The sequence below is a fragment of the Nipponia nippon genome, unplaced genomic scaffold (genome assembly GCF_047370975.1).
Source record: "Nipponia nippon isolate SJK-2023a ecotype South Korea unplaced genomic scaffold, ASM4737097v1 scaffold_14, whole genome shotgun sequence".
Taxonomy (NCBI): Eukaryota; Metazoa; Chordata; class Aves; order Pelecaniformes; family Threskiornithidae; genus Nipponia; species Nipponia nippon.
In genome coordinates, this window is record NW_028262330.1 from 13,109,324 (window position 1) to 13,136,105 (window position 26,782).

At 45.9% G+C, this 26,782-nt stretch overlaps 1 protein-coding gene across 1 annotated transcript in view; it reads right to left on the reverse strand.

Moving 5' to 3' along the window:
- Positions 1 to 4,802: 4,802 nt before the first annotated feature.
- The window catches only part of DNAH9 (dynein axonemal heavy chain 9), a 174,845-nt gene continuing 152,865 nt past the window's right edge, over positions 4,803 to 26,782 (reverse strand). Inside the window, exons 44-49 of the mRNA XM_087751325.1 lie at positions 23,798 to 23,989; positions 23,110 to 23,301; positions 22,164 to 22,334; positions 19,438 to 19,620; positions 11,327 to 11,716; positions 4,803 to 5,600 (exon numbers count right to left, since the gene is read on the reverse strand). Coding sequence (XP_087607451.1) covers positions 5,373 to 5,600; positions 11,327 to 11,716; positions 19,438 to 19,620; positions 22,164 to 22,334; positions 23,110 to 23,301; positions 23,798 to 23,989 — 1,356 coding nt within the window. The 3' untranslated portion in view covers positions 4,803 to 5,372. The remainder of the gene's footprint in view (positions 5,601 to 11,326; positions 11,717 to 19,437; positions 19,621 to 22,163; positions 22,335 to 23,109; positions 23,302 to 23,797; positions 23,990 to 26,782) is intronic.

Consider the following 26,782-nt stretch of genomic DNA (forward strand, 5'->3'; position numbering starts at 1 on the left):
TGGGTTTTGTGGAGAAGGAAGGGTTGGGGTTGCAGCAGGCTTGGGGAAGTGAGTATTGAAGCTGGGATGAAGGAGAGGAGTTAGGACTGAAGGTGCTGTAGGGCAGGAGAGCAGCCTCAGGGTTGGGCCTGGAGACTGGTCTCATGAGACTTGTTCCAGTAATGGAAAAGTCACTTCACAGGTTCTTCTTTCTTTCTTTCTTTCTTTCTTTCCCTAAAAATGAGCAACCACATGGGCCCCTGCTGCCAAACTGCCCTGAACTGTCCTACTGCCCTATTGCCCTGCTGCTGCAGCTGCACAGCACTGCCTGGCCACCCCAGCTGCCAGCCCTGCCTGCCCTGTTCCAGATCAACCTCAGTTCTGTCTTGGGTGTCGTCCAAAGTGCTGCAGCTCTGCCAGCCCTGGAGTCTCAGCATTGGGCTGTGCTGGCTTTGGGGACAGGGTTCTTCACTGCTCAGTCCTTTCCACTCAAACAAGGGCAAAGAGTAGGAAGAAAGGTGCACACTGGAAATGCCAAGGGGGCAGCTATCTCCAAGAGCTCATGAACCGAAACTGTTCACCTTTGACTAATGCATTGCTCCTAATGAATAGCCAGGCCAGCTGTATTTAATTGCCTGGTTTAGGCAGATATGGCTGGAAAATCTCATGCCTGTCAGATTTTTTTCTCCCCCTAAAGCATCAAATTATTCACTATCCTCTTGTAGCATTTTGCAGCCAACTCTTTCCTGTGATGATTTTCAAAGGATGAAGAATGAGCACCCTGGTGACATTTCTAGTATCTATAAATATCTCCCCACTACCCTGCCTGCCCAACTGGTGAATTATGCAGGAAGATATATATAATAAAACAATCGGATCCATTTTGTTGTCAACATCCCATTCTTCTTCAGCTGGCAAGAGAACAGCCCAGGCTGTTGCTCTGGAAAGAGCAAGCAGTGCCTGGGGAATTACTGAACTTATCCTTTCCTGTAGGTATGGGGGCACATTGGAGGGCAACACTGAGCAGAGAGAGGTCCTAGTGTGCTGGAAAAAGGAAGATGGGTTTTAAAAGAGAAGAAGTATGATCTTTAGGACAGTAACAGTCTCCAGAATGGCAGGAAATTCCACATATGGAGCACTGAGAAGCTTGTGGTAAAAGAAGCATTGAAGAAATACCAAAGAATGACTAATTCAGCAATGTTATCTGGAGCACAATGCACTTCCTATACATTCTTGTCCTGCTTTTATGTGTTTAATTCAGCAGTGCTCTGGTTATGCAACCAAACCTCCTGCATGGTGAAATACATGGAGAATTTAATGCACCCAATTTTGCAAAGCTGTGGGAAGTGACCAGTTTACATTACGTATCTAATTGGCAGGTTTTCATTTAAATTGGCAAGGATTGAATTTAACAGCATAGCTTTCCCTAGCTAACAGACCTCTCTTCTAGCCAGATACTCATTATGTGGGGTAGTCTACAGATTCTGTTACCTCATTTATGGGTTAAGAGGCATTTTAAAATAAGAAGCTAAAGACAACTCTCTCCCTTGCATTAGATAGATATTTGCAGATGTCTTTTGCTAAGCCGTAACTAGCTTCTTCATCATTAATTTTTGGGGACTGTGCCTTGGAGACACTGCATGGCAATAAAACAAAGTTCTTACCAGAAACTTTTTCCACCTTACCTTGGTCCAGAAGGTCGTTGGTCTCCAGGACTGCAAAGACAAGGATTTTGCATCTCCTCATTCCTGCAGGAAGACAGCTGCTCTGTTGCTCAGACCAAGAGAGTTACTGTGAATCTCTTGGAAAGCCTGAGGACTTTACCGTCCTACATTACTCTGGGTAGGAGGACAATCCAATGTGGAAAGCTGATATGCTGGACTGGCAGAGAGTTGACCATGTCCCCATCAGTGTGTGCTGAGGCCACTCAAAAGCTGTTGAGTTTGGTATGAGGCTGAAAAACCAAACACTAACCACAGAAACATGGTTGTGGTTTAACCCTGGCAGGCAGCCAAGCACCACACATCCACTTGCTCACTCCCTCCCAGTGGGATGGAGGAGAGAGTTGGAAGGGTAAAAGTGCTATAACTCGCGGGTTGAGACAAAGACAGTTCATTAAGTAAAGCAAAAGCTGCGTGCACATGCAAAACAAAAGAAGGAATTCATTCACTGCTTCCCGTTGGCAGGCAGACGTTCAGTCATCTCCAGGAAAGCAGGGTTTCATCATGCGTAATGGTTACTTGGGAAGGTGAATGCCATAACTCTGGATGTGCCCCCTTCCTCCAGCTTTTACTGCTGAGCATGACATCATATGGTATGGACTATCCCTTGGGTCAGTTGGGGTCAGCTGTCCCAGCTGTGTCCCCTCCCAACCTCCTGTGCACTCCCAGTGTACTCGCTGGCAGGGCAGCGTGAGAAGCAGAAAAACCCTTGATGTGGTACAAGCACTAGTCGGCAATAACTAAAACATCCCTGTATTATCAACACTGTTTTCATCATAAATCCAAAACATCATAGCACCATACAAGCTATTACGAAGAAAATTAACTCTGTTCCAGCCAAAACCAGTACAGCTCCACACATACATCTTTTCAAGGCTCTAATTACATCCTTAAATACAGCAAGAGCTTCAAGAGTGGCAGGATGCAAGTGAGAGGGGTTAAAAGAGATCAAAAAGTAGATCAGTGATGTGATGAAACTTGGCAACAAGTTGAATCATCCTTTTCTCCATCGCTCAACATCGGGCTCTCCCCGAGTCTCAGTTTAATAGAAAGCTGGATGAGTCCTTGCGAGCATCCTCCTTGCCCGTAAGTGAATGGCACATGGGGCTAAGCAGAGCTGCCCTGAACACAGGAGCATTTCCCAGCAGGCCAGGGAAGGGCGGTAGTATAGGGTATATGGTGGCAGAAGAAGAGTGACTGTGGTGCCTGCTGGAAGTTTCTTGGGGTATGGCATGCAACACATCCATGCTTCCAGGCACTGCAACACATGGACTTACAGTATAGCTCAGACAAGGACATCAGCACTGTTGCTTCCTGGATTTTGGCTTTCTGTTTGTTAGGGGATTTCATACTTACCTGCCTCTTTAGGATGCTCTGGCTGAGGAACAAATAGTCTGTTGAAATCTCTGATTTATAAGCCTTTCTGGAAAGCTTTTTCTGTAGAGCTCTCAAGTGATGCTGGCGTGATCCTGTTCATTGACACAGCCATGGGCTTGGCCCAGGTTTTGGAGGAACCTTTCACAGGATTCCCAAAATGCTCTTCAGGGTGGGCTTGGTGACATACAGCAGGTCAGAGTGGGCTCTGTACGATACAGCAAGTAATCCCCAGATACCCTTTGTGGTTTGTACATGAGCCTCTTACCCATATTCCTGCCAAGATCTGCTCCACCATCCCAGGCACTGCACAAGCACCACAGCTGCATTTCAGGCCAATAGAGCATCTCATACTGCTGCTGCTTGTCCCAGGTGCAAATACATCGCTGGGCAACCCAGAAGACATGGTACATGGATGCACTGCCCTTGCCAACCCACTGCTCTTTCCTGACTACTGGTGTGCACAGGCTCTTGTAATGCTGAGCTTCAAACTCAGCTGGGAAGCATAATTTCTAGCCTGGAGTTATATCCTTCTCCTATGGTTGCAGTGGCCATACCACAGTCTGATCAAGCCCAGTTCACCTTGTTTAAGAAGTCTAGAAGTTAAATATCTTGGTCTAAGCCACTCACTCCATTTCTTCACAGTGAGAGCAGGGAAATGAGAGCCATAGCTGACCCCTCTTTGATAACCAGTGCAGGATGAGGTGGGAGCACCAAGCCCCTTATGGAGTATCAGGGCAGCTCGAGGTGACTCACTCAGACCTGCAGGTCTCTCTGGGCTGCAGACTCCCACCCTCTGAATGCCACAGCTGCCTGGAAACAGGATGCTGGAAGTTTCAATGCCACCATGTAGGCAGTGGGAACAGAGTTGGCTGGTGATCCTCTCCTTTCCCCAGTTGGTGCAAAACACCTGAGCCCATTCAGGGCCAACTCTGGCAAGTGGGGACCTCTCAAGATGAGGCAGTGTTTGCTGAGGTGCTCACTGACTATGGGGATTCATCTGAGTAACTGGGTTTGTAGTGTTCCCAAAGGAGAGTCACAGGAGCCCTGAGTCTGGCCGTGAGATTGTAACCTGGCATTGGGTTAGGGTGGGAAAGTTTGGGGGTGCTCACCGGTGCTAATTCCACTGAGACCAAATCCTCTGCACATCTGCCTTCTTCCCCTTCCGTCCTACGCAGCCTCCCTGCTGACACACTGGCTGATACCTGCAGTGACCTCAGAGATGGCAGTGAACCACACATGATAAACCCATGGCTGTTTGCATGGTGAGGGGCAGGAGGATTCTGTGTACCGTATGAAGAAGAGAAACAGCAAATATTAGACACAGGCAAGGTCCTGTGCTGTGCAATGAAGCACTGCAGACAGCACAGAGAGCACGGCACAGCTCCATTTCCCCAGGCAACCTTATTTCTCATTTCCTAGCTCCCAAGTGCTCAGCTTCTGCAGTCCAGAGCAATGCTCTGTGTGCCTGGCTCATTAAGATAATGTACACCCCAGTCATCCCTCTCTGTGCTTTCTGCTCTAGAAACACATCAGTTCTCACCCACTGCATTCATAATTATAAGTGCAACTATCCAAACAACTGCGTTTGTCCCACCTGACCCTGCATGCATTCTCCATACAGTGAGTAAGTATATGATACAGGCCTCCAGGCGATTTTTAGAGATTAGTCCAGGAATAATGAAATTTATTAGTAAATTTCTATCATTATGAAATATCCTTCTTAAATAATCCCTGTGCTGTATTTTTACTGTTGATTACATTAAGCACATTGGATATTAACACTATTTTTAATGTTTCTAAATTTTACAGGAATATTAGCAAGAAACAGTTCATATCCACAACATCTGCTGATCCCCCAACTTTTGACATTACCCTTATGACAAAAAACCACTCATGTATAGAAAAGAACCAGGTCTAAAGAATTTCACAGGTCACTGAGCTATCTAAGGATACTGGAGAAGGACACTGACTTTAAAATTACTTTGAATCACAAAAGAAAAATAGACATTAAATTCAGATTTGAGCTTAGCACTCTCTGGGTGTGGAAGATCTGGCTGTGGGTTGGGATCTTCCAGTGCTCCAGTGCAGCAGTGGACAGGACATTGATTTACAGCAGCCATAAATGTGGTCCATGTGTCCCTCTGCACCTCTGTCACCTCCTTGCAGGCTCTATTTAGGCTAAGTGCCCAGTAGTCAGAGAGATGCAGCTTGGCTTCAATCTCAGAATATTATTTTTTTGTTTTTCTGAGCAAGACGTAGTTAAGGATTTGCAAATGAGGTGCTCTGCTGCTAAACCTAGATCTGTAGCAGCAATGCCACACCAGCGAGCACCCACTTGGAAGGATTTTCTCTAGTTTTAAGGTTAAAAGTCCACACATAAGTTGGCCCTCTCTGGCGTGTTTTGTATACAGGACATGGGTACATACTACGGATATCTTGTTTGTCAGCAGGAATGGCTTTGATGAAAATGACAGGCATGGCCGGGGTTAGTTCCTTCAGCCTGGCATCTGTGATTATCCCGGCCTACAAAGGAAGGAAGACAAAGTCTTAGTTAGATTTCCAAAATATCCATCAGCTCTACCCCAGTACACATGATCCTCTTTAATGTTTATGCAAGCTGGAGTTATTGGGCAAGTACAAGCATCTTTCCTGAGATCGAGGGAGTGGATGAGTCTATTTGAGGTAAGGAGGGTCTGGATCAAACACCTATCTTGTTTCATCAGAAGCCTCCCTCAAGCATAGCTTATTCCAAGGGGGGCATACAGATGCCTGCTCTCACCAGATGCCCAAACCCACACACACCTGAGCTGGACTTTGCAGGGGAACAATGTTCCTGGCTATGTCCAGACACATCATCCTCATGCTGCTCTTAGTCAAGGTTTTGCCAGACCAAAACCACCTCACGGGAAGCATTGCTTGTGCTAGGACCAATTGTGGACACCTGAACAGGGCTTAGGATGGAGAACAACGCTCACTTGAGAAGAGCCTAAAAGGCACCAAGTCTCCCACCACACCACGAAGATTTGAGCGTGACCTGGGATATGCTTGTCTGTGCAATGAATACACTCAATGCTTTGTGTGGCCGCAAAAGGCACCACAGGCTTGTATCCGCTCTCACAGGTGCTCACGCCAAGGGGGATTCAGAAGGACTATTCCTGTGGGAATATTATTATTAAATAACAAGTCCACATTATCCTCTTCAAAGCGATGCTCTCGCTCAGCAGGCTGCCTGATGCAGGAGAAGGATGGTATGCTGTCAGGGCATAAAATCAATGACTTGTTTCTCTAACTTGGGTCTCTCTGGCAACTTCTGTTTCTCTTTCTGACAATAAAATGCCCTACACATCAATCAGTTTCCAGGAAGGCCTGCAAAATTGCTTAATGGAAGCTAGAGAGACCAAATGAAAACAAATACAGAAATGGAAAATAAGACTTCTCAGTGCTAAAGAAACTGCCTCTCACTGCAGCTTAGCTTCACATATCATTATTATTTCAAATGCTCTTAGATCAGACCTGTGGGATGAGATTCAACCTCTCTAGTAGTTTATTTAGTTCTGCAAAGGAGTGAAGAAAAATGATCCCTCTTGCGACATACCTCGGTTTAATTGTACTAATGCCATCTGTTATACTAAGCTGTGATAAATCCAACTCTGATTTAGGATTTTATATTTCCAACGTGCTGAACAAACTTTAAATAATTCTTATAATACCTTGCAAAGAAGCTATTTATCAAGCATTATTATGCACTCTTTTTAAATCCAGATCTTTCATTTCTGAGGCTGGCTTTTGATCAGATCTCTTTTTTTACCGCTGACAATTCTTCAAATCAAATTTCCAAGATATATTCTACCTATTTCTGGGTTAACAAGAGTTGAAATCTTCCTGAGGTATCTCTGTGGAACATATCATTATGTTATGTCTGGGCTGATTTGCATTTGCATTTTTTATTGCTGTCATCATCAGAAATTAATTCTACTCTGAAAGCAATTTTCCCTAACTACTGGCACAGCACACCTGGTAAAAAGCCACTGTTCTGTGCTCAGACAGCTCAGGCCTCAGATCCTAAAGAATTCTTCACTTCTGTTTGTCCTGGCTTCTCAAAAGGCAATTCGAAGAGTGGACATACTGCGCTGCCACATATTGATGGGTCCAAAGACATGAAACAGCTGTCACAAGCCAGGGATGCCAATAGATGGGCCCAAATACATATGCAGTAAGCCAATATCCCCTCCCACTCAACTGCATTTTGAGGTGTTACTAGCACAGATGCACCTGCACCACAGCTAATTTAGCGTCAGTTGGCTTAAAGACCTTCAGCACGACTTGGTTGTCTTTCACATAGAGTTGCCTCTGTTTGCAGGGAAGGTGAGCTGGTGATGTGACCAGCAGTGAGGCTAGCAGGGAACATCACTCCAAGGTAGTCCAGAGATTGCTGGGGTTAGTGGCTTCAACTGGACACAGGGAATGAGAAAAAGAGCCATCCATGGAGCACACAGTGAAGAAGACCTAATGATGTGCTGTCCAGTTAAGCCAAATGAGAAAGCGATTTTTATCACTGAGTAGTTTAAGAGCTGAGATACAGATGGAAAAGGGTTTGCCAAATCATTAATTTTTCAAAACAACCATAAATAAGAGACTGGCTGTTCACAGCACAATTTGCAAGTGTCCCCTCCGTGGCTGCATTGTAAGTTTATCACTGGAGACCTCAGCTTGAGCCACATCCTACTCTCACTCTCATAGCTCACAAATACACGGGCATTACTGACAGTTGACATCTGCGGGAAAAGGCTTCATATGATGTCCCAGCTCACCCCGCTGGGAAAAATTTCCATCTCTGATGCATGAGATTTGTGGTACCTGGTGCCTCTGCAAAAGAACATGGCAAAATGTAATGTTTGGGACTGTAGCACCAGAACTGGGCTGTGCCAGGGCTGGGTTGCACACTGACGTTGTTTTTATCTGCATCTGCTGCTCGGAGCACCTCAGATAAAAATGAGTGGTGTACAACTGTTCCCAAAGATATAAAGCTACTTGAACCATCAAATGTGACTGTTCCTTGCCACACAGATATGCCCTTCTAAGCCTCTCTACTGGTTTGAGACTGGTGCTTTACATAAGACTAGCTTTAAAAAGTACACAGAAACTGTAGCTGGTGTGGCTTGAAGGAGGCACGACACCCCTAGTGTTAAGTCACTGCTCAGCACGCTGTGCACTGACGGTGCATCTCTTCCAAGAACAAGGTGGTGTGCTGTCTACACATGGCAAAGCTTTGTGTAGCACATGTGGTGTAAAACCCACCTCTCCCCTTGTCCTATCATGCTCCAGTACCCTTGGTGAGGAGCAGGGCACATACCTGGCATCAAACTCTCCATTGCTGGGAGCAAGAAAGCCAGGAATCAGTCAGCTATCTCCCATGGCTTGAGATAAAATGTCTTATAGTCCCACCAGTCAAACTCTCACTGAGTCCCACTGACTTTAACAGTGCTACAGCAACAGATCATTTGGACCCAAAATAACTTGCTTGGTTTCATTTCATCTAATAGCTGCCTGCGGTTTGGTAATGAATGTTTTATAAATTTAAGACACCCAAGGGCAAACATAAATGTTTAAATAAATAGAAAAATGTGAGTAGCAGAACATAGAGGGACTTTTTCCTTTTTTGGAGGCACAATCTAAATGTGAAATATTCTTTTAAAAGTGGAGGCGTTCCCCAGAGGAGTTCTTCTAAACATAACCTGCCATTCTTATCAGAGGATTAATTTGTAAGGTGTATGCAACCCAAAAGAACTGTGCACCTGTTTTAAAAATGCTGCATCCATTAATATATACTGGTGCTCACTGGATTACAGGTAAAATGAATAGTTCCACTAGGTGAAAATTATATTTCAGAGTGAGCAGCAACATATGAAAATATTCTTTCCCTTTCTGAAATAAACTGAAGCATGATACCCAGAGATTATGAATGGTTCTATAAAAGTAATTGCTCAGTATCTTTCAATCACAAGGAAAATGTACCCAGAAAAACACATTTACTAAAGTCTGGATGGTCTCTGAAGACAAACCTCATTGCTGAATGCAGTCACCCATACAAGTTATTGGAGGGAGGGAGAAGGGAGAAGCCATGTGTTTCCCAAAAGACTTCTGGCTTTGCACCACTAAAATTTCTCACTCTTCATTTCCATTATCACTTGGGTATGGCTAAAACCTAGGCAGAACTCAGTCATTTTGACCATTATATTAGCAGCCACCGGAATCCGTTTTCATTGGAGTATTTGATATGCAAGACCAGGATTTTTTTTAAACTTTCTCTGTACTGTTGTGTCCACCTGGTCTGTATCAGCTTAAAATGTCAGGTTTTGAGGGTAACTGAAATCCAGTGCTCCCTGTAGTAAGGGGCTGCGATCTCCAAGAGCTTCAAGGGGTTTTGTATGGCAGCCACACCAAAGGCAATACAAGGGAATAGGCAGGGAACTTTAGGACCAGGGATTGAGAAATGGGTCTCTGGGGGCTGGTCTCTGTTCTGCTACTGTGACTTCTGCTATTAGCAGAGCCAAAAGCAGTGAGGCAGGAGATCTGACCTTATACCCACATGAGATCTTTACTGCAACCTTCTGACAGCCTTTGCCAATGTTCCTGACTGCCTATGGCTTTCCAGACCCAATGCACACGTCAACCCATTTCCAGAGAGAAAATGGAGCCTTGACCTTCCCAAGGATTTGTGATAAAATGCATCATGATGTTTATCCATCAGTCAGTGAGTTTAAAGCTTTGCCTAATTTCCTGTCTTTCATGGAAAACTATTTCCGAGAGGGAGCAGAAAAATAAATGGAGAGTATTAGATCTGAATTGCAAGGTCAGGCTGGAATATGGTATATAACAGGCATGGTCTCTCTCCTCAGCATCCTACCACCAAGCTCCACAACCGATAAAGAAGGATCTTCAAGGTTAAGATTCGAAAGAGCTGCCTCTGAAATAAAAGTCTCTTCCTGTGAGAGGGTAAACTTGACACAGATAAGTAAGTTCTGGGTGACTCACTTTGATCAGCCTTCGCTCTCTCACAGATCACTGGCAGCAGGAGCATCACACTGGCCGCCCAGAGTAAGAGCTGCATGAATCACTGTCATTTAATTCTCACACGCAGCACAAATTGGGAGTCATGGTACCACAGGCCAGGCAACTCAGAGGACCAGGCCCAGTGGGGATTTGTCAGCCTAATGGCTCTCGCTCTGCAGACTGCACTCCTAACAGCTGACAACTGTCATAAGGAACGACAGGGGCAATTGTGCTCCTCTAGGGTGCTGCTCGGAGAGGTGCACTGCCAGAGGAGCGCTGACAGCTATATAGGCAGGAAATAGCAAATGTGTTTCCCTTCAGCTGCCCGGTTGGAGGTTATCGTTCTCACCTTGGCTGCCCTGAGGCTGGCTACGCTACAACTGAAACGTATTGGGCCACATCCAGAAGGGGAAAGAAGAAGAGCAAGGGCCACCCACACTGTCTGTTTGTCCAGGATCAGCCTACCCCCCAATGCTGAGTCATCAGCCTAAGTCAGTGTTGACCATGCAGGTTAGACTTCCATGCAAGCTTTATTTGCCACTCTAAAGGGATGGCTAAAGGTTGTGATTAATTTTTGTCCACAAGCTCTACCTATGCAGATAACACCCTGCAGCACCCAACAGCGGAAGGACAGTGGTCTGGATTTGGCACATCCCACCCATTCAGCTCTGGGGACGTGTAGGAAATGAGAGTCCTCTCCTTTCTCTTCACTGCTGCTAAACAGGTGACAGAGTAATGACAATGCAAAAGTCTGGCATGTCACTTCTGGAGGCAGCAGCAAAATCATAACCACGCAAATGTGCAGGGACAATACAGCCTTGAGGGGACCCCATGTTTTCTATCTGTAGTAACACCATGAGTACCGACCACAGTTTAGTCAACGTACACTGAGGTTGAGATTCACCTTGTAAAAACTAGATGTATTAGTCCAAGTTGACCACCCTGAACTCCCTTCACAGCCATGAAACAGACAGCTCCAAGGGGTGATTCATCGGACCACCTTGGATACCCACTCTAGGCTGCAGAGGAGCGGCCCATCTTTCACATCTTTCCCATTCCTGAAGAGGCAGCTCAAATGACTATTTTAAATGAGTTGTTCCTGTCTGGGCTGAGAAGTTACCCAGAGTACAGTACCAAGCAATAAGGGCATAACATTCATGGCTTCTCCCTCAACACAAGAGCGTTGGTGAGCTCACCTGTGCGTCCCAGCGTGCACCCTCCATGAACAAACCATGGACATATGCCCCTTCCCGAGGAGGACTGGCAAAATCTTCTCTGTTCTTTTTCGTCACATCGCACTGTAAGGTCATCTTGTCCAAAGGCCACTCGTTCTTTCGGGCTGTGGACTGCATGATGGCTGTCAGGAAAGACTGAGGATTGAAGAACCCAGCAAGCCACACTGTGGAGGGTAAGGAAAAGTCTCCTGTCCAGGCCTCCAGCTCCTTGATGCGAGTGAGGAGGTCAGCAAACCATGTGCCCAGGCTGGCTGTGGAAGGGTAAGCCCTCTTTATCCAGGACTCAGGCACCGTGTCCAAGAAGAGGGCATTCTGCAAGTTCTCCATGTCACTTGTCATGGTTAGTTCTCCCTGAGTGAGAAAGGGTATAATTAGCACTGACCACTGTTTAACCTGAACAAAGCCTGCTTGGAAGCAGAGGCTGAGCTAGGAAGTGTGGAAGTGCATGACACCCTACACAGTCACAAGTGTTCACATACTGTGAATTTCTTCATGAGTTTTGGGTTTTCATGAACACCTTCTATTACATATTCCTGCATCTTCATCTTCCCTACTGTAAAAATACTACTTGGAGGAAAAGATGTATAACAGAGTGAGAGCAAGCATGGGTGTCCCTCCATTGTCCCAGTGTTGTTTCTGTTTTCTCTCATTGACTGAAGATCTTTATAGGGCAGATTTTCAGAGGTGCAAAGCTGCTTTCACTCGCACTGCCAGGGCAGGATACCTGGATCTCTGATGATCTACTCCCAAACTCTCCAACTGTTTGTTATATCAAGTCTTACCCCCCTTCTCTCCTCCACTTCCCCTCACTCCCCTCCTCCTTTATTACTTTTCAGTGCAAGTCATTCTTTTTTACTTCACATGTTGTCTGCAAATGTAATCACAGTTTCTTTCACAGCAGGGAAACACACAACAAATTAAGATATGATTCAGCCAACTGAGATATAGAGAGAGGCTTGGCTTTTCCTTTATCCAGAAATTAATTATTTTTAAAGCCTGGAGCCTCTCACTGAGCCTGGGGGTGGGATACTGTCTCCTTGCCTGTAGGAGATGTGCATTGGTAGTGGACCTGTGCTACCAAGTAAAGGATCTGCGGAAGGAGGCCAGCAAACTGTTTAGCATCAGGGATGATGAGAAAGAGAACAACTGGATCTTCTCTGAGACCCTGCAGATACAAGAGAAGCCTCAACTCCCATCAGTATCGAAGGAAGGCAGGCAGAGTCTGTGCCTATCTGCTTGGGAAAGGGAGACTGCCATGACGGCGAAGGCTGGAAGCTTGTGACTACCAGCAACAGGAGCAAGGCTTCTGTTCCCCCTGCAGATCTGCAGCAACAGAATAGGTTCAGTGCCTAGGTAGGAGACAAAGGGTTGGGAACTCTATCCATCAAAGCATCCATGCTGATGAAGCCTGAGCCATGCAACAGCACAGGAGAGAACAGTGAGTGACAGTAGTAGGTGACTCCCTGCTGCAGAGGACAGAGGCCCCCATCTGCCAACCTGTCTCGCTGTCTGGGGACATTTACTGCATGCTTGGAGCTTGGATCCAGGACGCTGTGGAAAGACTGCTAAGGTTTGTCCAGCCTTCAGACTATTACCCCCTTACACTCTTCCACAGGGTCACCAATGATACCCAAAGATGGGTGTGCTGCCATTCAGAGGGACGTGAACAGGCTGGAAAATTGAGCTGAGAGGAACCTCATGAAGTTCAACAGAGGGAAATGCTGAGTCTTGCACCTGAGGAGGAATAACCCCATGCTCCAGTACACACTGGGGACCAACTGCCTGGAAAGCAGTTGCAGGAAAGGACCTGGGAGTCCTGGTGGGTGACAAGCTGACCATGAGTCAGCAATGTGCCCCTGCAGCAAAGAAGGCCACTAAGTGTCCTGGGCTGCATTAGGAGAAGCATTGCCAGCAGGTTAATGGCAGCACTCTGCTCAGCACTGGTGAGGTCACATCTGGCATGCTGGGTCCAGTGCTGGGATTGTTCAGCCTCAAGAAGAGATGGCTCAGGGAGGATATTTTCAATATCTATAAATATCTGATGGTAGGAAGTAAAGAAGACGGAGCCGGCCTCTTCTCAGTGGTGCCCAGTGACAGGACAAGAGGCAATGGGAACAACTTAAAATACAGGACATTCCATTGAAACACAAGTAGAAACTTTTTTACTGTGAGCGTGGTTGAACACTGGAACAGGCTACCCAGAGAGGCTGTGGAGTCTCCATCCTTGGAAATTTTCAAAACCCAGCAGGGCGTGGTCCTGGGCAACCTGTCCTACCTGACCCTGCTTTGAGCACAGGGTTGGACTAGATGATCTCCAGAACAACTAATCCGTGATTCTGCGATGCCCAAGCCAAGCAGTCTGCAAAGGCAAAAACTTGCAAATTCAGGCTCAGCTTCTACAGGTACGTAATCCCTTCACAATTTAAATCTTTGCATGCCCCATGCTGCGCTAAAGGGGTACAACACACCATAACAGTTTGGAGACTTATGGTTAATGCTGATCGCTGGTTTCCATTATAAATACTTACATTTATCCCCTTATCATTTTGCCAAAATTTATCTGACTTACAATTTCTCTTTGCCTCAGGCTGAGTGTTTTTGGAAAGATTAACTGAAATCATTTGAGCCGTTGCTGAGAACAAGGGCAAGGGAATTGGGTCAGTCTATTCACATTAAAAAATTCCAACTGTTCTTTTACGGGACTTCAGTGCCTCCAGCCATCAGGTCAGCAGAGGTGCCCTTTACTGGGGCCCCAAAAAATCTATGAAGCTTTAGCAAAAGTTGAAATCCGCTTAAAGCAACCCCAACACATGTTTAGCAATGCTTGTCAGAGTCCAGCAGTTAAAAATTTTTGCAGTTTGTTGCTATGCTGACCATGCCCTGCAGAGCTCTAATCTGCAGATCATGCTGACCGGCTACAGTAGGACAAGATCACAGCTAGACACCCAACTGGACCATGGGAGAGCAGTAATGAGTGCCCTTGTTGATGGCCCATACTGCATCTGGCACTAACGAGTGGAAGCGGGCTCAGTGCTGAGTGATCAAGACTGAGGGCAAACCAGCATGCCGGCGCTCTTGGGTTAGCGAGCATTTTCTTAAAGGACGTACACTGCAAAGAGACCAGAGATTCCCGAGCTTGGAAGACAACTTGTCATTGGAACAGGAACCCTCTGAGCCACGCAGTTGCGAATGCAACACTCAGAGCTGCTGGATGACAGCTAAACCAAAGGGCTTGAATGCACATCTATCCCACACACTGTGTCTTATCAAAGGGAGGAAGGACATCAGCTGAATTCAGGCACTGAAAATGTCCACTCTAGCGCTTCAGACTTTTCAGCAGCATTTAGCTTTTTTTTTTCCCCTTTTTTTTTATTTCTGCTGTAAAAGTTTCTGAACATCCACAGTAAAATTAATTTTGTCTGGCAATAAGCAAGGGCAGTACTTCAAGGGCATGCGTCTCCCCAGCACCCACCAATTCAAATCAGAGCTGAGAGCACTTTTGTACTCCCCCCATGCCTGGAACCACTGCAGCCCTGGGATCCCCACTCAGAGCTGCCCACAGAGATCTGCGGTTTCCCATGCAGAAATCCCCTCCCTGGGAAAAGTTCATCTCTCAAAAGGATGGACTGGTAGAAGGCATTATTAAACCTCTGCGCCAAAGATGACTTGTTAAAAGTAGTAAGCTTTTAAATGCAGCAAGCATCTGAACCTATTGGGTTTCCCCATGGAGAATAGATTTCTGGTGGACAGAGAAAATCATGTGTACAAAGGTTTTAAGATGTTTTTTGTTTCAACACTCTTGAAGCTAAAAGCGACAAATAGGGTTAAATGAAAAGGTGAAAAGACTGTTTGCAATTACTTAAAACATGAGGAACAACTGTAACCACCTTTCAAAATACATATCATCTTCTGTCATTTCATGTGAGCAGGGACCAGGTAAGTCTCTGCCAGTAAATCATCTCATTATTTCTATTCAATGGTTTTACATTTGTAGGGAATCTCAAAATGATGGGTTACCTGGTAAAAGGTCTTTAAAATCCTGGGTAATTCCAAGCAAAGAGTCAAACACGAATTAAAGATTTCTCATTTTGGTATTTGCCATGAAGTGACAAAGAAATACAAAGGCAGTGCATGCCCTGTGCATTTCCTCTTAGGGACCTGAGCTGTTCCACTTTATAACACACTTTAAGACAATGTATCGACCCACAATTAAAGCTCACACAACAGAAAAGCATGGCCATGTCTAATCAGAGGGTCTGGTAATGAGCTTCACAAGGCTGTCAAAATGATTGGACCTCATCAGGGGGGCAGTTGCCATGGCTTTGTTATTTAATAACTTCTGTTGGCACACAAACTCTGAAGTATCATTGTGGTTCCTTCTTCATTCATATCACATGGGTCATCATCTCCCATCCCAGGAGAACTTAGACCCTGAGAGGACCTATTCAATAGTCTGGTCTCTGCCTAAAGCCATGGCAAGACCATGCGGGAAGAAAAAAAAGCCCGAGGGGCAAAGTACTGTACTGATCACAGCAGAACACCGAGAACCACAGGGCCTCCTAATAGCAACAGAAGTATTTTGCACTCCTGGAAAGGTTTTAAAGCAGGTAAAAATATTGCAAAATGTACGCAAGCAGTCAAATTGATTTAAAGACATAACCCTCATGATCGTATATCCTGTCTAGTTTTATTTTCAGGAAACAAATCAATTAGCAAAAGTAATTCTCAGGAAGGCTTAAGAAAAGCAATTTTTAAAGCCTGCGCACTCAGGCATACTTGTTGGAATCTCCTATGAGGGTTCAAAGTATCTATAGCAGCTATCTTATATAGCTGTCCAAACACAATTATGCATAAATTCGCATTTCAGATGCTGAATACTAAAGTGCATCCAGAATGATTCAAGTTACTTTTTTTTTTCTGAAATGCTGGGAGTAATTTTCATTAAAGACGCCCTTGAAGGAAATCCTAATCAGCCTGCAGACATTCCCTCAAGATGAGCAGACTATTGTCACAAATTGTTTTCTCAGTTAAGGTTATTTTCACTTGATACAGTGAAATATCCAGCTAGCCCTACAAAATTTGGTCTTACTTTATCCTTTTATAATATTTATTATCCTCATTTTGGAAGCTTATCCTTCACTGAAGTTGCAAAATAGAAAATCTGCTTGCAAAAATTACACTGGATACAACATTAACATGCAAGTGTTTCAGCCCAGCCTCTGGTCTCACCGAAGTCATCCAGAACAAAGGGCTTTGAAATGCAACATGCCAGTTATTTTTGATGGCTACCAGTCTATTGCAATTTCTTTTCCTCGTAATGGGATGTCTCCTATTTTTGGACCAAACAATCACTTTCCGCTACACAGACACAATGAATTATTCAAAAATTCAAATTAGGCATGACATTTCTAAATCGCCTTCTTTCAGCAGATAGTCAGTTAAAAACAATAAGACTTGCTTCCTCTGTGTTTTATTTATTCTCTTCTGAGATCTGTGGTTCCTGTTACGTAAACTCTCCTCCTCTGAGTGCCGTCAGTAAAGATCCCCAGTCCCAGAGATTAACGTGCATTAACAGCTCTCATAGGAGCTGCTCTCAGAAGGAACAATTAAAGAATGATTTCTCTCCCAAACTGCATGTGAGACCTAGCTGTCAAGTCAGGACAGCAGCACTACCTACAGAAAGAGCCAACAGCAGGGCCAAGCTTCCCCTGGCTGTTAGGTGGTACCCAAGGCACGGGAAGGGCCCATTGGGGGATGCTGGGCAGTGGTGTGGGTCATGCAAGATGTCTAACTCAGCTCTGCAGGGACCCACATGCACCATTTGCTTGCAGGCACAGAAGAATTGCCCACTGGTGGTATCTCAGACCCTTCAAATTTTTCTCTTCTGCATACACAAGATGAAGAAATGCTAACATGAACAGATACTGCTACTCATTTGCTCTTCAGTAGTCCTTAAGTCCTGTCTCGCTGATGTCTCCGGATCACACCATAGGTACTGAGGCTGTTGGGACCAACCTGTGTAGTCATTAGAGGTGCCTTTTCTGCAGATACCATCTCAATTCCCTGCCATGATTTGTGGCAGGGTTTTGTGGAGAAATTTGCACCCTCTATTACTGCCTGATTTCTGTGGTTTATTTTGTCTGTGGTTTATTTTGTCTGTGGTTTATGTAAGCCCATGCATCCACTCATTCCCCCTACCAATATGAAATAGCTTATTCTTCTCCACATTAAATCTAATTGCTACACATTGTCCCAGTTACAATTATATCTTGTTTGGTACTCCAGGATTGAAACATTAAATCACTTCTGTTTACCTGTCTCAGGAAACTGAATTTTCAATTCCACTGCCTTATGCTAGAAAATAAAGGAAATCTGTTTATAATAATTGACTACATAAATATCAGCCTATTTTAAAATGGATTGTATGCACTGGGCCACCACGAAGTGTATACGATATGTCTCTCTCTTTAATCAACGCAATAAGCATCAGCAGCGAATGCAATGCAAAAAAGTCTGAGCTAGCATGGACCCAAGCTGCTGGGTTCACGGTGCACAGCACAACGCAGCTGGGATTTACAAGCAGCCTAGTCCTACCCCTGCAGAGCTGCAGCTACCTAAAATCCCAGAGCCAACCCTAGCACCTCTGTGTGCACACTGCAGATATGCCCTTTGAAGATCTCTCTTCAGAGCTGCCCCCAGGAGTGGGTTGGGATTGTCATTCGGTCTCAAGACAGGTCCTCCTTGCTCACCTGTCAGCTCTTTCAGCTAATGGCGTCATACAAAATAGTTGCAGTTCCTTCAAGTGCGATGGTTCCCATGCTATGCAAAGTTTTTTTGCAAGCTGAGCATTTTGGTGAAATGGGATGACAACCTGTCATTCAGGAAATGATGGAACAGGGAATGCCCAGCTACTGATGTCCTTAATTGCTGCCTCACACCATGGGAGCACATCCAGGGAGCAACTTTGTGTCAGTGATACAGGGAAGGCATTGGGGTAGCGTTGAAGCCACCAGCTTTGTGCCGCAAGCTCCAGGCAGCATTCTTCTGCTACACTTAGGCCTTTCCAAGGGATGTACAGCACTTGCCTATGGTGAAGAGTCTTTTGGGATGACAAGGTGAAGGGGAAGTGTTGCTACAGGGCACCAGGGCTGCCTAGGCAGGTCCTCACTTGCAGTGCAGTCTGATCTATGCTGCTTTATCCCCTAATGGGCAGTCAGTAGCCTTTTATATTTTGTCCCACCAGCTGCCTGGGAGGGCATTCAGCAGATGACTTCCCCTATCAGTGGATGCAGCCTCAAAGCACAGCCCTCTTGCACAGCCTGCTGAACCCCAAAATTTGCATCCTACCTGGTGGGTCCTGCCAGCCCCCGAGCTCCTCGCTGTTCTCCATAAACAATGGCCAAAGCCACCACTCAGAGGGACACAGACAACATCTTCCTGGAGCAAAGTCTAGTTTCTTACCAGGGTGGAGAAACAATTGAGGGTGGAGCAATCACGGATAGTACCTCCATAGGGAAAGTCTGCTCCTGACCCTAATCCATTAGCAAATGACTCATACCCAGCAAAAGGAGTTGTATCTCTTCCAAAACTCTTGAGTTTTTAGGCTTTTTCTCTTATAGCTCTGGACATTTTTTGTCCTTGTACATGACCAATCCTTCCTTTGATTTCAGCTCAGCTTGTGCCTTTAATGACACTTTGTTACAAGTGCCCCCCCCTCCGGGTAACAGGGCATTTTGTGAAAAGGTGATTTTTTTGCTTACCTTTAAATAGGCCACGTCTCAATTTCTGAGTGGCCTACTGTTGCTGTGCTACAGGGCGGGTAGAAGTGCTTGGTCTGTGTTCCCAAATGCAGTAACTGCTATATGCCTCTTTAACCTCTCCCAGTGCCTGCGCTCATGGCCTGTGGACAATGTGCTGTTTCAAATCCATCTCTGAACCCTTCCCCATGGAGTCAAGTTGGTTTTGCAGCCAGCAGTGCTGAATACAGAGTATGACCCCTTTTATTCTCTGAGCACCTTTTCCATTCATCAAGATTTTACAACGCTGCAGTCGCAAGCATCCAGAGCTCCTACCTTCAGCCCCAGATCCAGTTCCTTGAGAGAGCGCTTTATTTCTCTGGTGAGGATGTTCATGCGCTCACATTCCTGGAAGGCAACCACAATGTACGGCTTCCTCTCCTCCACCTTTGCCATCAGTTCTGCGATGTTAAACTCATCCATCAATTTCTCTAACATCTCTTCCAGCAGAGCTTTCACCTGTGTGCCGAAGAGAAAAGAGCGAGGGATGTTAGTGAATGACCCACTGGGCCTCCTCAGCTGACAGCTGCCTGAACACAGGATGAAAACTCCATCTGCCAGTTAGTGTCTCCGAAAACAATCAGTGTCAGCTGCTCTGGGCATGGCACCTTTCAAAGAGCTTGCCCCATCCTATTAAAATTCCAGTGCTTATAAAAGTTAATGTCAGATGAGAAGCTTTCAAAATGATGGTTTAAAAATGTCACCGTGACATGTAGCAGTCTCCTTTCTTCTTAGGTCTTAAGCCTGTATTCTTACTTCTCCTAAGGTCAGATTCAATGCAAGAAGATGGATGGGGCTATAGCCTCAGCTGAGCCTCAGGACACCTGAGCTTATGAGCTGTTTTTCTGTGGTATATTGATAGAGAGAGGTGATTATATAAAATTGAACTTTAAGCTGAATTTGGCATTCTGAACTAATAGAGCCATGGAAGAAAAGCATAATGAAACAAAATTATTTTCTGGTCAACATTACAGCTTGATTTAGAAACAGTGTTTTATATCTCTAAATACTAAACAGGGAAAGCTCCAATGCAACAGGGTGTTTCTAGTGTCTAAAAAATAAATAAAACAGACAAAAACTTTTCTGATTGATCATGAGGTATGAAGACCCTAGTCTTCATGGGATCACCTGTATCTCTCAGGTTTACGTGGACCACTAGGCAACTTGGTACGGAAGTCTCTCACATAATGCTTTGCTTTACTTCTGTGCTGGAACCCGAGCAAGACTTCTGCTTCTTGCGGATGATTCAGGAATACATAACACACAACACACAGGTACAATTCTGCAATCTGACGTGCAAAACCTGGTGTGCTGCTGCCAGTGACAGCTGCCAGCCAGTGACAGAGGCAGCCTAGGGTGATTTTATTGCCATGCCCACGGACATTCATATCTTGGACTCTGTACTCCAATTTCCTCCCATTGCTGCTCCTCCAAACCCTCCACGTTTGTGTCAGATGTTACGAAGAGGGGACGATGTGTAGGCTGTTACTGCAACCAGCTAGGTGGCTAAAGTTAAAGCTCGGCTGGAAAAGCTCTTCAGCTGCACCTCAGGTGCAGTATAGAAATATCCTCTAATTTGAAATTCCCCTGCAAATCCCTTTGGCTCTGATTTTTTCACAACAATTACAGCTCATTTTCTGTAATGTGGCCTCAGAAACATGTGGGAGTAACTGGACTTGTCAGAGCCTCAGGAAAATGACAGGCTCACAGTTTCCCTGCAAACTCCCTAAAACCACCTCAGCCAAACCACGTACTGGAAATCCTCAAATGGAGGAGCTGAGACAACTCTTAACTCACTCTCATTCGAGGAGCAAGTGAAAGGGGTACAGCTAGTGCCCGTTATAGTTCGGATAATGAGAGAGATCACCTCCAGAAGAAAATTATCTGTGGGACCATCCCCCCAGGCACAAAGCAGTGCAGTGGGGCCACACTCAGATTGCTTTCAGGCAGCTTTTATTCTCTGAGGGATCATGAAAGCCATGAGGACTTCTGTGCTCCTGTGACAGTCTTCTTGACTGTCACCAGGAGTCTGAAGGGTAGCCATGCCTTGTGTAACCACTGCTGGATCACTCACTGATAATTTTGCTTCTCTGGCCAAGGAGTTTAATTGTATTTCAATAGCAAAAAGACTGGGAGGGGAGAAGAGGTAGTCACGTTTGCTATCTTTGAGCATCTCCTTTGGCTTTGCTACCTCTGGATTATTCCCCTCACCTCAAATTCCAGTATGAACTGAGAACTGAACATGCCCAGCACTTCTAAGAGCCCCTTAGGCAAAGGCAGTAAGTTCCCCAGCTCCACACCAAGCCAAAGGAAGCATGTGTGAAATCACAGACTTTCTATTAGCCATTCATTAATTTGCAAAGCTTGAAACACAGAGCTGGGATCTTAAGACTGCAGAAATAAAAAACGGAGCAAGTGTTGGCTGGTTTCAGATCCTGTTATGAATGCTTGGGCCAGATTTTAATGAGCTGTGAGTTTCGAGAGGAAGGGCTGAGATCAGCCTGGTACATCGGCATAGCGAGGGAGTTCAGCTGGAAATAAGAAATCACAAGGCCCCTGGGAGCTTGGGAGCTGGGTGGGACCCGGCAGCAGCAGTAGGAGGTGGGCTGAGCTGTGGGTAGCACGTTTTACCTGGCAGACGGTGCACACAGGGAGCCCCTTGGTATGCCAGTCACAGCATGGTACACAGGAACCAGTGGCTCAGAGACAGTGGAGTCCACAGAAGGTTTATTTGCAGTGTTTTCACAAGATGATAATGAAGGCACTGCAGTTCAGAGGGTAATTAAAAGCCACTGTCCTATTACTGACAATACTCCAATTACATCCCACCATGGTGATGTTCTGCATAATATAAGGCTGGTGGGTTTAGACACTTGCTTTGTATCCAGCAAAGGCAGATCACGTTATAATAAGCAGTTTTGAGACAAACCTGAGCTAGACAGGACTACTTATGAATGAGACAGGTATCAAAATTCAACAGCTGCTTCCTCTACCACTCTCACCGTTTCTTCCCTGGTCACCACTCCTCCTTCACCCATGCTGGTGGTCCAGGGCTGCATCTCCAACACGATGCGGAAGAGCTTCTCTGAGGTCTGGGTAAGGAAGCCAATCTCAGCATTGGGATGGAGACCGTACAGATAAGGAGACTCTGGAGGCAAGGCATCGTCTATGTACTGTACAGAGAAATTCAGGTTCAGGTTACATACAGAGTCCAGGCCACTTTGCCTGCAGAGTTCATGGCGCTGGAATTATCACCCACCTGAGTAACTAAGCCCAGGCTGATATAACTCTGCTGGTGGCTGAAACAGCAGTGAACCGATGGGAGAAAGGACTGTACAATTGTTTACAGAACTGCTTCTATTCCTGCTGTGAAAATTTAGTAATTGATAAAGTTTGGTTTGGCTACATATCTCAGGCCTGGACCTTCTCTAGCAATTATCCGCTGTGCATTTCAGCATCAGTATCCTGAAATCTCTTGTGGGAATTTAGCTTCCAGTAGTTAAGTTTTATGAACAAAAACAGCCTAATATGCCTATCTCTGCTACCGCATTTGTGTACAAATAACAGATGAGATCAGTAAGTAGATCAACAAGACCCTTCAGTGTTTCTCATCAAAACTGATGATAAAAGGAGCTTGAAAAGGCCATTTTAGCAAACAGTATGTGGATGTAATTTTCTAGGAGCCCCGCTCAAGTCTCAAGAACCAATACTGTTGTTCTATTCATGCATGAACAGAATGAGCCCCTGATGAAGTAGCAAATTACCATTAGACTTGGTTCATCCAAGGGAATGCTGAAACGTCTACAGAAACAGAACATAATGGGAAATAACAGGAGGTGTGCTGAAACACTACAGTCCTATTCACTGCCTCCTAAGGCAGATTATAGGGCAGTTACGAAAGACATTACATTTATGTATATAAATAATGCCAGAAAACTAAGAGCTTACCTGATGATAGCCGTTATAGTCCATGTTCCCTGGGAGGGGGAATCCTGGAGCAAGGAGGAGTTCTCCCTCCAGCATTTCTGGCTTAATAAATTCTTCCAAATAGGTTCTGCAAAGCCTCCTGTCCCAATCATCTGTAATGTGACCTCCGTACATAATCTCACCAAAGAGGTAGCGTAAATCATCATATGGGACCTGAAGAATGAACGAGGAGGGCATGAAGGGGTTCAGACAGCCAGAGCTCCACCAGCCATGTCATTGAGTTGTAGGCTACAGCACTAAGCACTGATCTGCACAGTGAGTGCTTCCACTTCACTACTTCAGTTTTCTAAGTAAACAAACATTAGGTAGTAGTTAAATCCTGCCCAAGGAAAACTGGATCACAGCACAGATTTCGTACAGTTTCCCACTGAAATGTAAATTCATTCTAAGCTCTGTTAAACCAAAGACTACTATGTATTTTCAATGAATAAAGACCACAGGCACTATTTGCTGTGATTTGTAAGCTGCTACAGATCTGAATGGCGCTGAAGCTTCCCATCCCACCAGAAAGGTATGCCAAACTGTGAAGTTACAAAACCAAAGATACCAAGCAAATGGCATTTAAGGAGATTTCCAAGGAGTTTCAGCACAAGCCAGTCCACCACTGGTGGTTAAAAGCCACCAAACAGCCCACCTTTGATTCACACACCTTTGAGCTGGCCTCCAGGTAATTATGTAGCACGTTCACAGAGATAGTGAGGTCTCCAGCATTAAAGGGGTAGGAACGGTTCCAGCCTTGGGGACCAAACTTGCGCCTTTCTGCCACCAAAGCATGGAAATAGCAGAGGGCAAACAGGATGCTCTTGAACTCATTCTCCCGCGTGCACATCTCCAGGGTATCCTGCAATACAGGCAGAGAGGCACGGCTGTGTAAGTCAGTCCACACCGTCCTCTGTCTCAGCAACTCTCAGGGCCTCCCAAATACACCGGACTTTGTACAGGGGTAAATTGATTTGCCCAATCAGTTCATTTCTGTGCAAAATACACATTCACTAATTTTCTAAGTTAGTGGCTTTGAATTGCAAATTTACCAGCAAATTCTGATGCATATTTTACAAATTAATATTTTCTTTTCTAATTCAGAGTGGCTTTGCACAGGAGCACATGCTGACAGCCAAGAAGGGAAGAAAACATGCACCCACCCAATGCCCCGTCACCTGCATGTGCCTTACATCCCATGGCAGGGAGAGGCAGCGAGGCACCACATAGGGAAGCATGCCAGCAGCATGACTGGGACCGCAGCCCTAAGCAAGGCTCCTGCCAAGGATGACTGTACCTGGAAGAACTAAAGTCCGTCCTGCCTCTTGAGTACAAAAGGTTTCCTTGGGGCAGCATTTCTCTGAGCTGCAGGGCTGACGCAGCAGGGAGTTCTCCCAGACAGGCTGTGCTCCTGCTGCCGTCACCCTCCGCACAAAGCCAGACTGGCTCTGTACTGCAGCAGTGTATTCACTGGCGGCACAGCCTTGCGCAGCACACCAAAGCAGGGATGCAAGAAACAGCTGAAAATCCAAGCAGGGGAGATCAAACACTTGCAAAAAAAAAAAAAATCTAATGCAACGCTTTAAAGCCAGCACAGCAACGGGTGCTTCCTTTCCCAACTTCCAGGTGATGCTTAAAGTTTGAATATCTACAAACGAGTAGGCAGAATCGTGATGCCAGAGGTGGGGGGGTGGGAGCCTGAGTCATTTAATCAATGAAAATCAACAAAGGTAACCAGTCTCCAAAGAACCTTGAACAGTGCTGGGAGTGACGTCTCAGCAGGCAGGCACCAAGGGGAAGCCTGGACAGCCATGCCTGTTCCCAGCAGCGTGAGCATCACTGTTACAGGAGAGCGGAGGAGCAGAAGGGATAAAGGACTGGAGCTGTGTGCATGGCATGAGGCTGAAGCTCAGCTCTCGCTGGGGAAGCTGAACACCCTTTCTGTGACTGAAGCCAGGTGGAGGCTTGGAAAGCTCTGGCCCTCGCTCTGCATTGGCAAGAGCAGTGTAGCTGAGCAGCGGATCCCTGCCCCTTCGCAGGAACCTGATGGGATCTCCCATGGCCAAGAGTACAGATGTCCACAGTCCTGGGAGATGAACATGTTGGGTAGGGCTTCCCTGCACCTCCACCCATGTCTCTGTAAACGCTCCCTGGGAACAGCATGTCCAGGGTGAGGTGGCTCTGACATGCACAGTTGAGCAAGCAGCTGAGCAAGGAGGGAGTAGCTACACCAGCCCTTCCATCCTCCCTCCCCAGGGACAGCCCCTTTAAGTCCACTCTGCTGTGTGACAAAGACTACAAAGGGTGCCCATGTGACTTCCCTTCATTGTCTTTATCTTAAAAAAATACAGTGTTAGACCTTTAATCAGCTGGGGAGCACAACAGAGCTCAGAGTCTGTGCTGAAAAGGGGGAATCTATTACTCTAACGTATGCAAGACATTTACTAATTGCATAAGATGATCAAGAACATCCCAAACCCTGTTTTCCCCTTGATAAGACAGCACTCTAAGCTCCCTTCATTATCAGCAACCTGATGAAGAACTCAGCTGAGCACCTTTCTCGTTTCAGAAAATGCCCCTGGACTTCAAGGGGAGCTTGCCTGAATGAACACTGAGTAAGAATCCAGCTCAGTCTCATTTGGCCTCTCTATTTAGTTGTGCATTTTTCTTCAGCTAAAAAGCAGAACAATATTCCTCGCACAGAATAATGGGCCTTCTTTGTGGCTTTCAGCTGAAAGCTAAATTTGAACATCTATTCTGTACAAAGCAGGGAAATGAGGTGTAAAGGGGCCCCACCCACTCACTCCAGTATTTCTGATAAGAGACATTTTATAATACGCCAGCAATTTAGAAAATGCTAATTACTATCTGATTGAAATGAGCAGACGCAGGATGGAAACGTTACTTGGGGTGAAGGTTCTCCCCTCCCTTGCTCTCCAGGATGTTTTGTGGAGTTCAAGATGATGAATGACAGTAGATAAAAATGGAATAATCTTCCCTGACTACTCATGTTAATCCTTGAGTGGTGCCTCTCCACCTCACCTGCTCAGCAATGTTAGCTCCTGCACTTGCGGTTCCCTCCATACCAACGTCTAAGTGCAAAAATAGTTGTGAGCTGCCCCCATTTCTCTGCCCTATGGACCAGTGCCTGGGGTCCACAATAGGCTGGGGTTGCTCCTGCCTGGCCCCAAATGACAAGAGGCTGCATGGAGAGAAAAGAAAGCAATCCTGCAAGGTTTGCCCTGTGTGTTCACAGCACAGTCACTGGCAGAACGGAGAGCCTGTAGTAACTTCAGTGCTAGTGATCCAAAAAGGCAGTCCAAGGGGTGAATGTACCTTCAGGCCCTTCTGGCTGCTCTAGGTTTAACAGCCAGGGTCTTGCTGCGAGAGGTCGGCACACCAAGGTAACGGCGATGTATGAATGCAGGTAATGTGCATTCAGGGCAGCAGAACGCAATGGTCTGTGTCTCTAGGAAAGGTATCATCATAAATGTGAGCAGTTAGCCCTTAGCCTTTTGTGTCATGCGGCAAACGGGGTCAGAAGAAGCACAGCCGCCTCCAGCAGTGAGACGCGCCAGGTTTCAGCATGCCTTGACACACAGGCTGTTCCCTGGGGAGCTGCCGGCACTTGATCCCTGCCCCGCTGCTGTTGGCA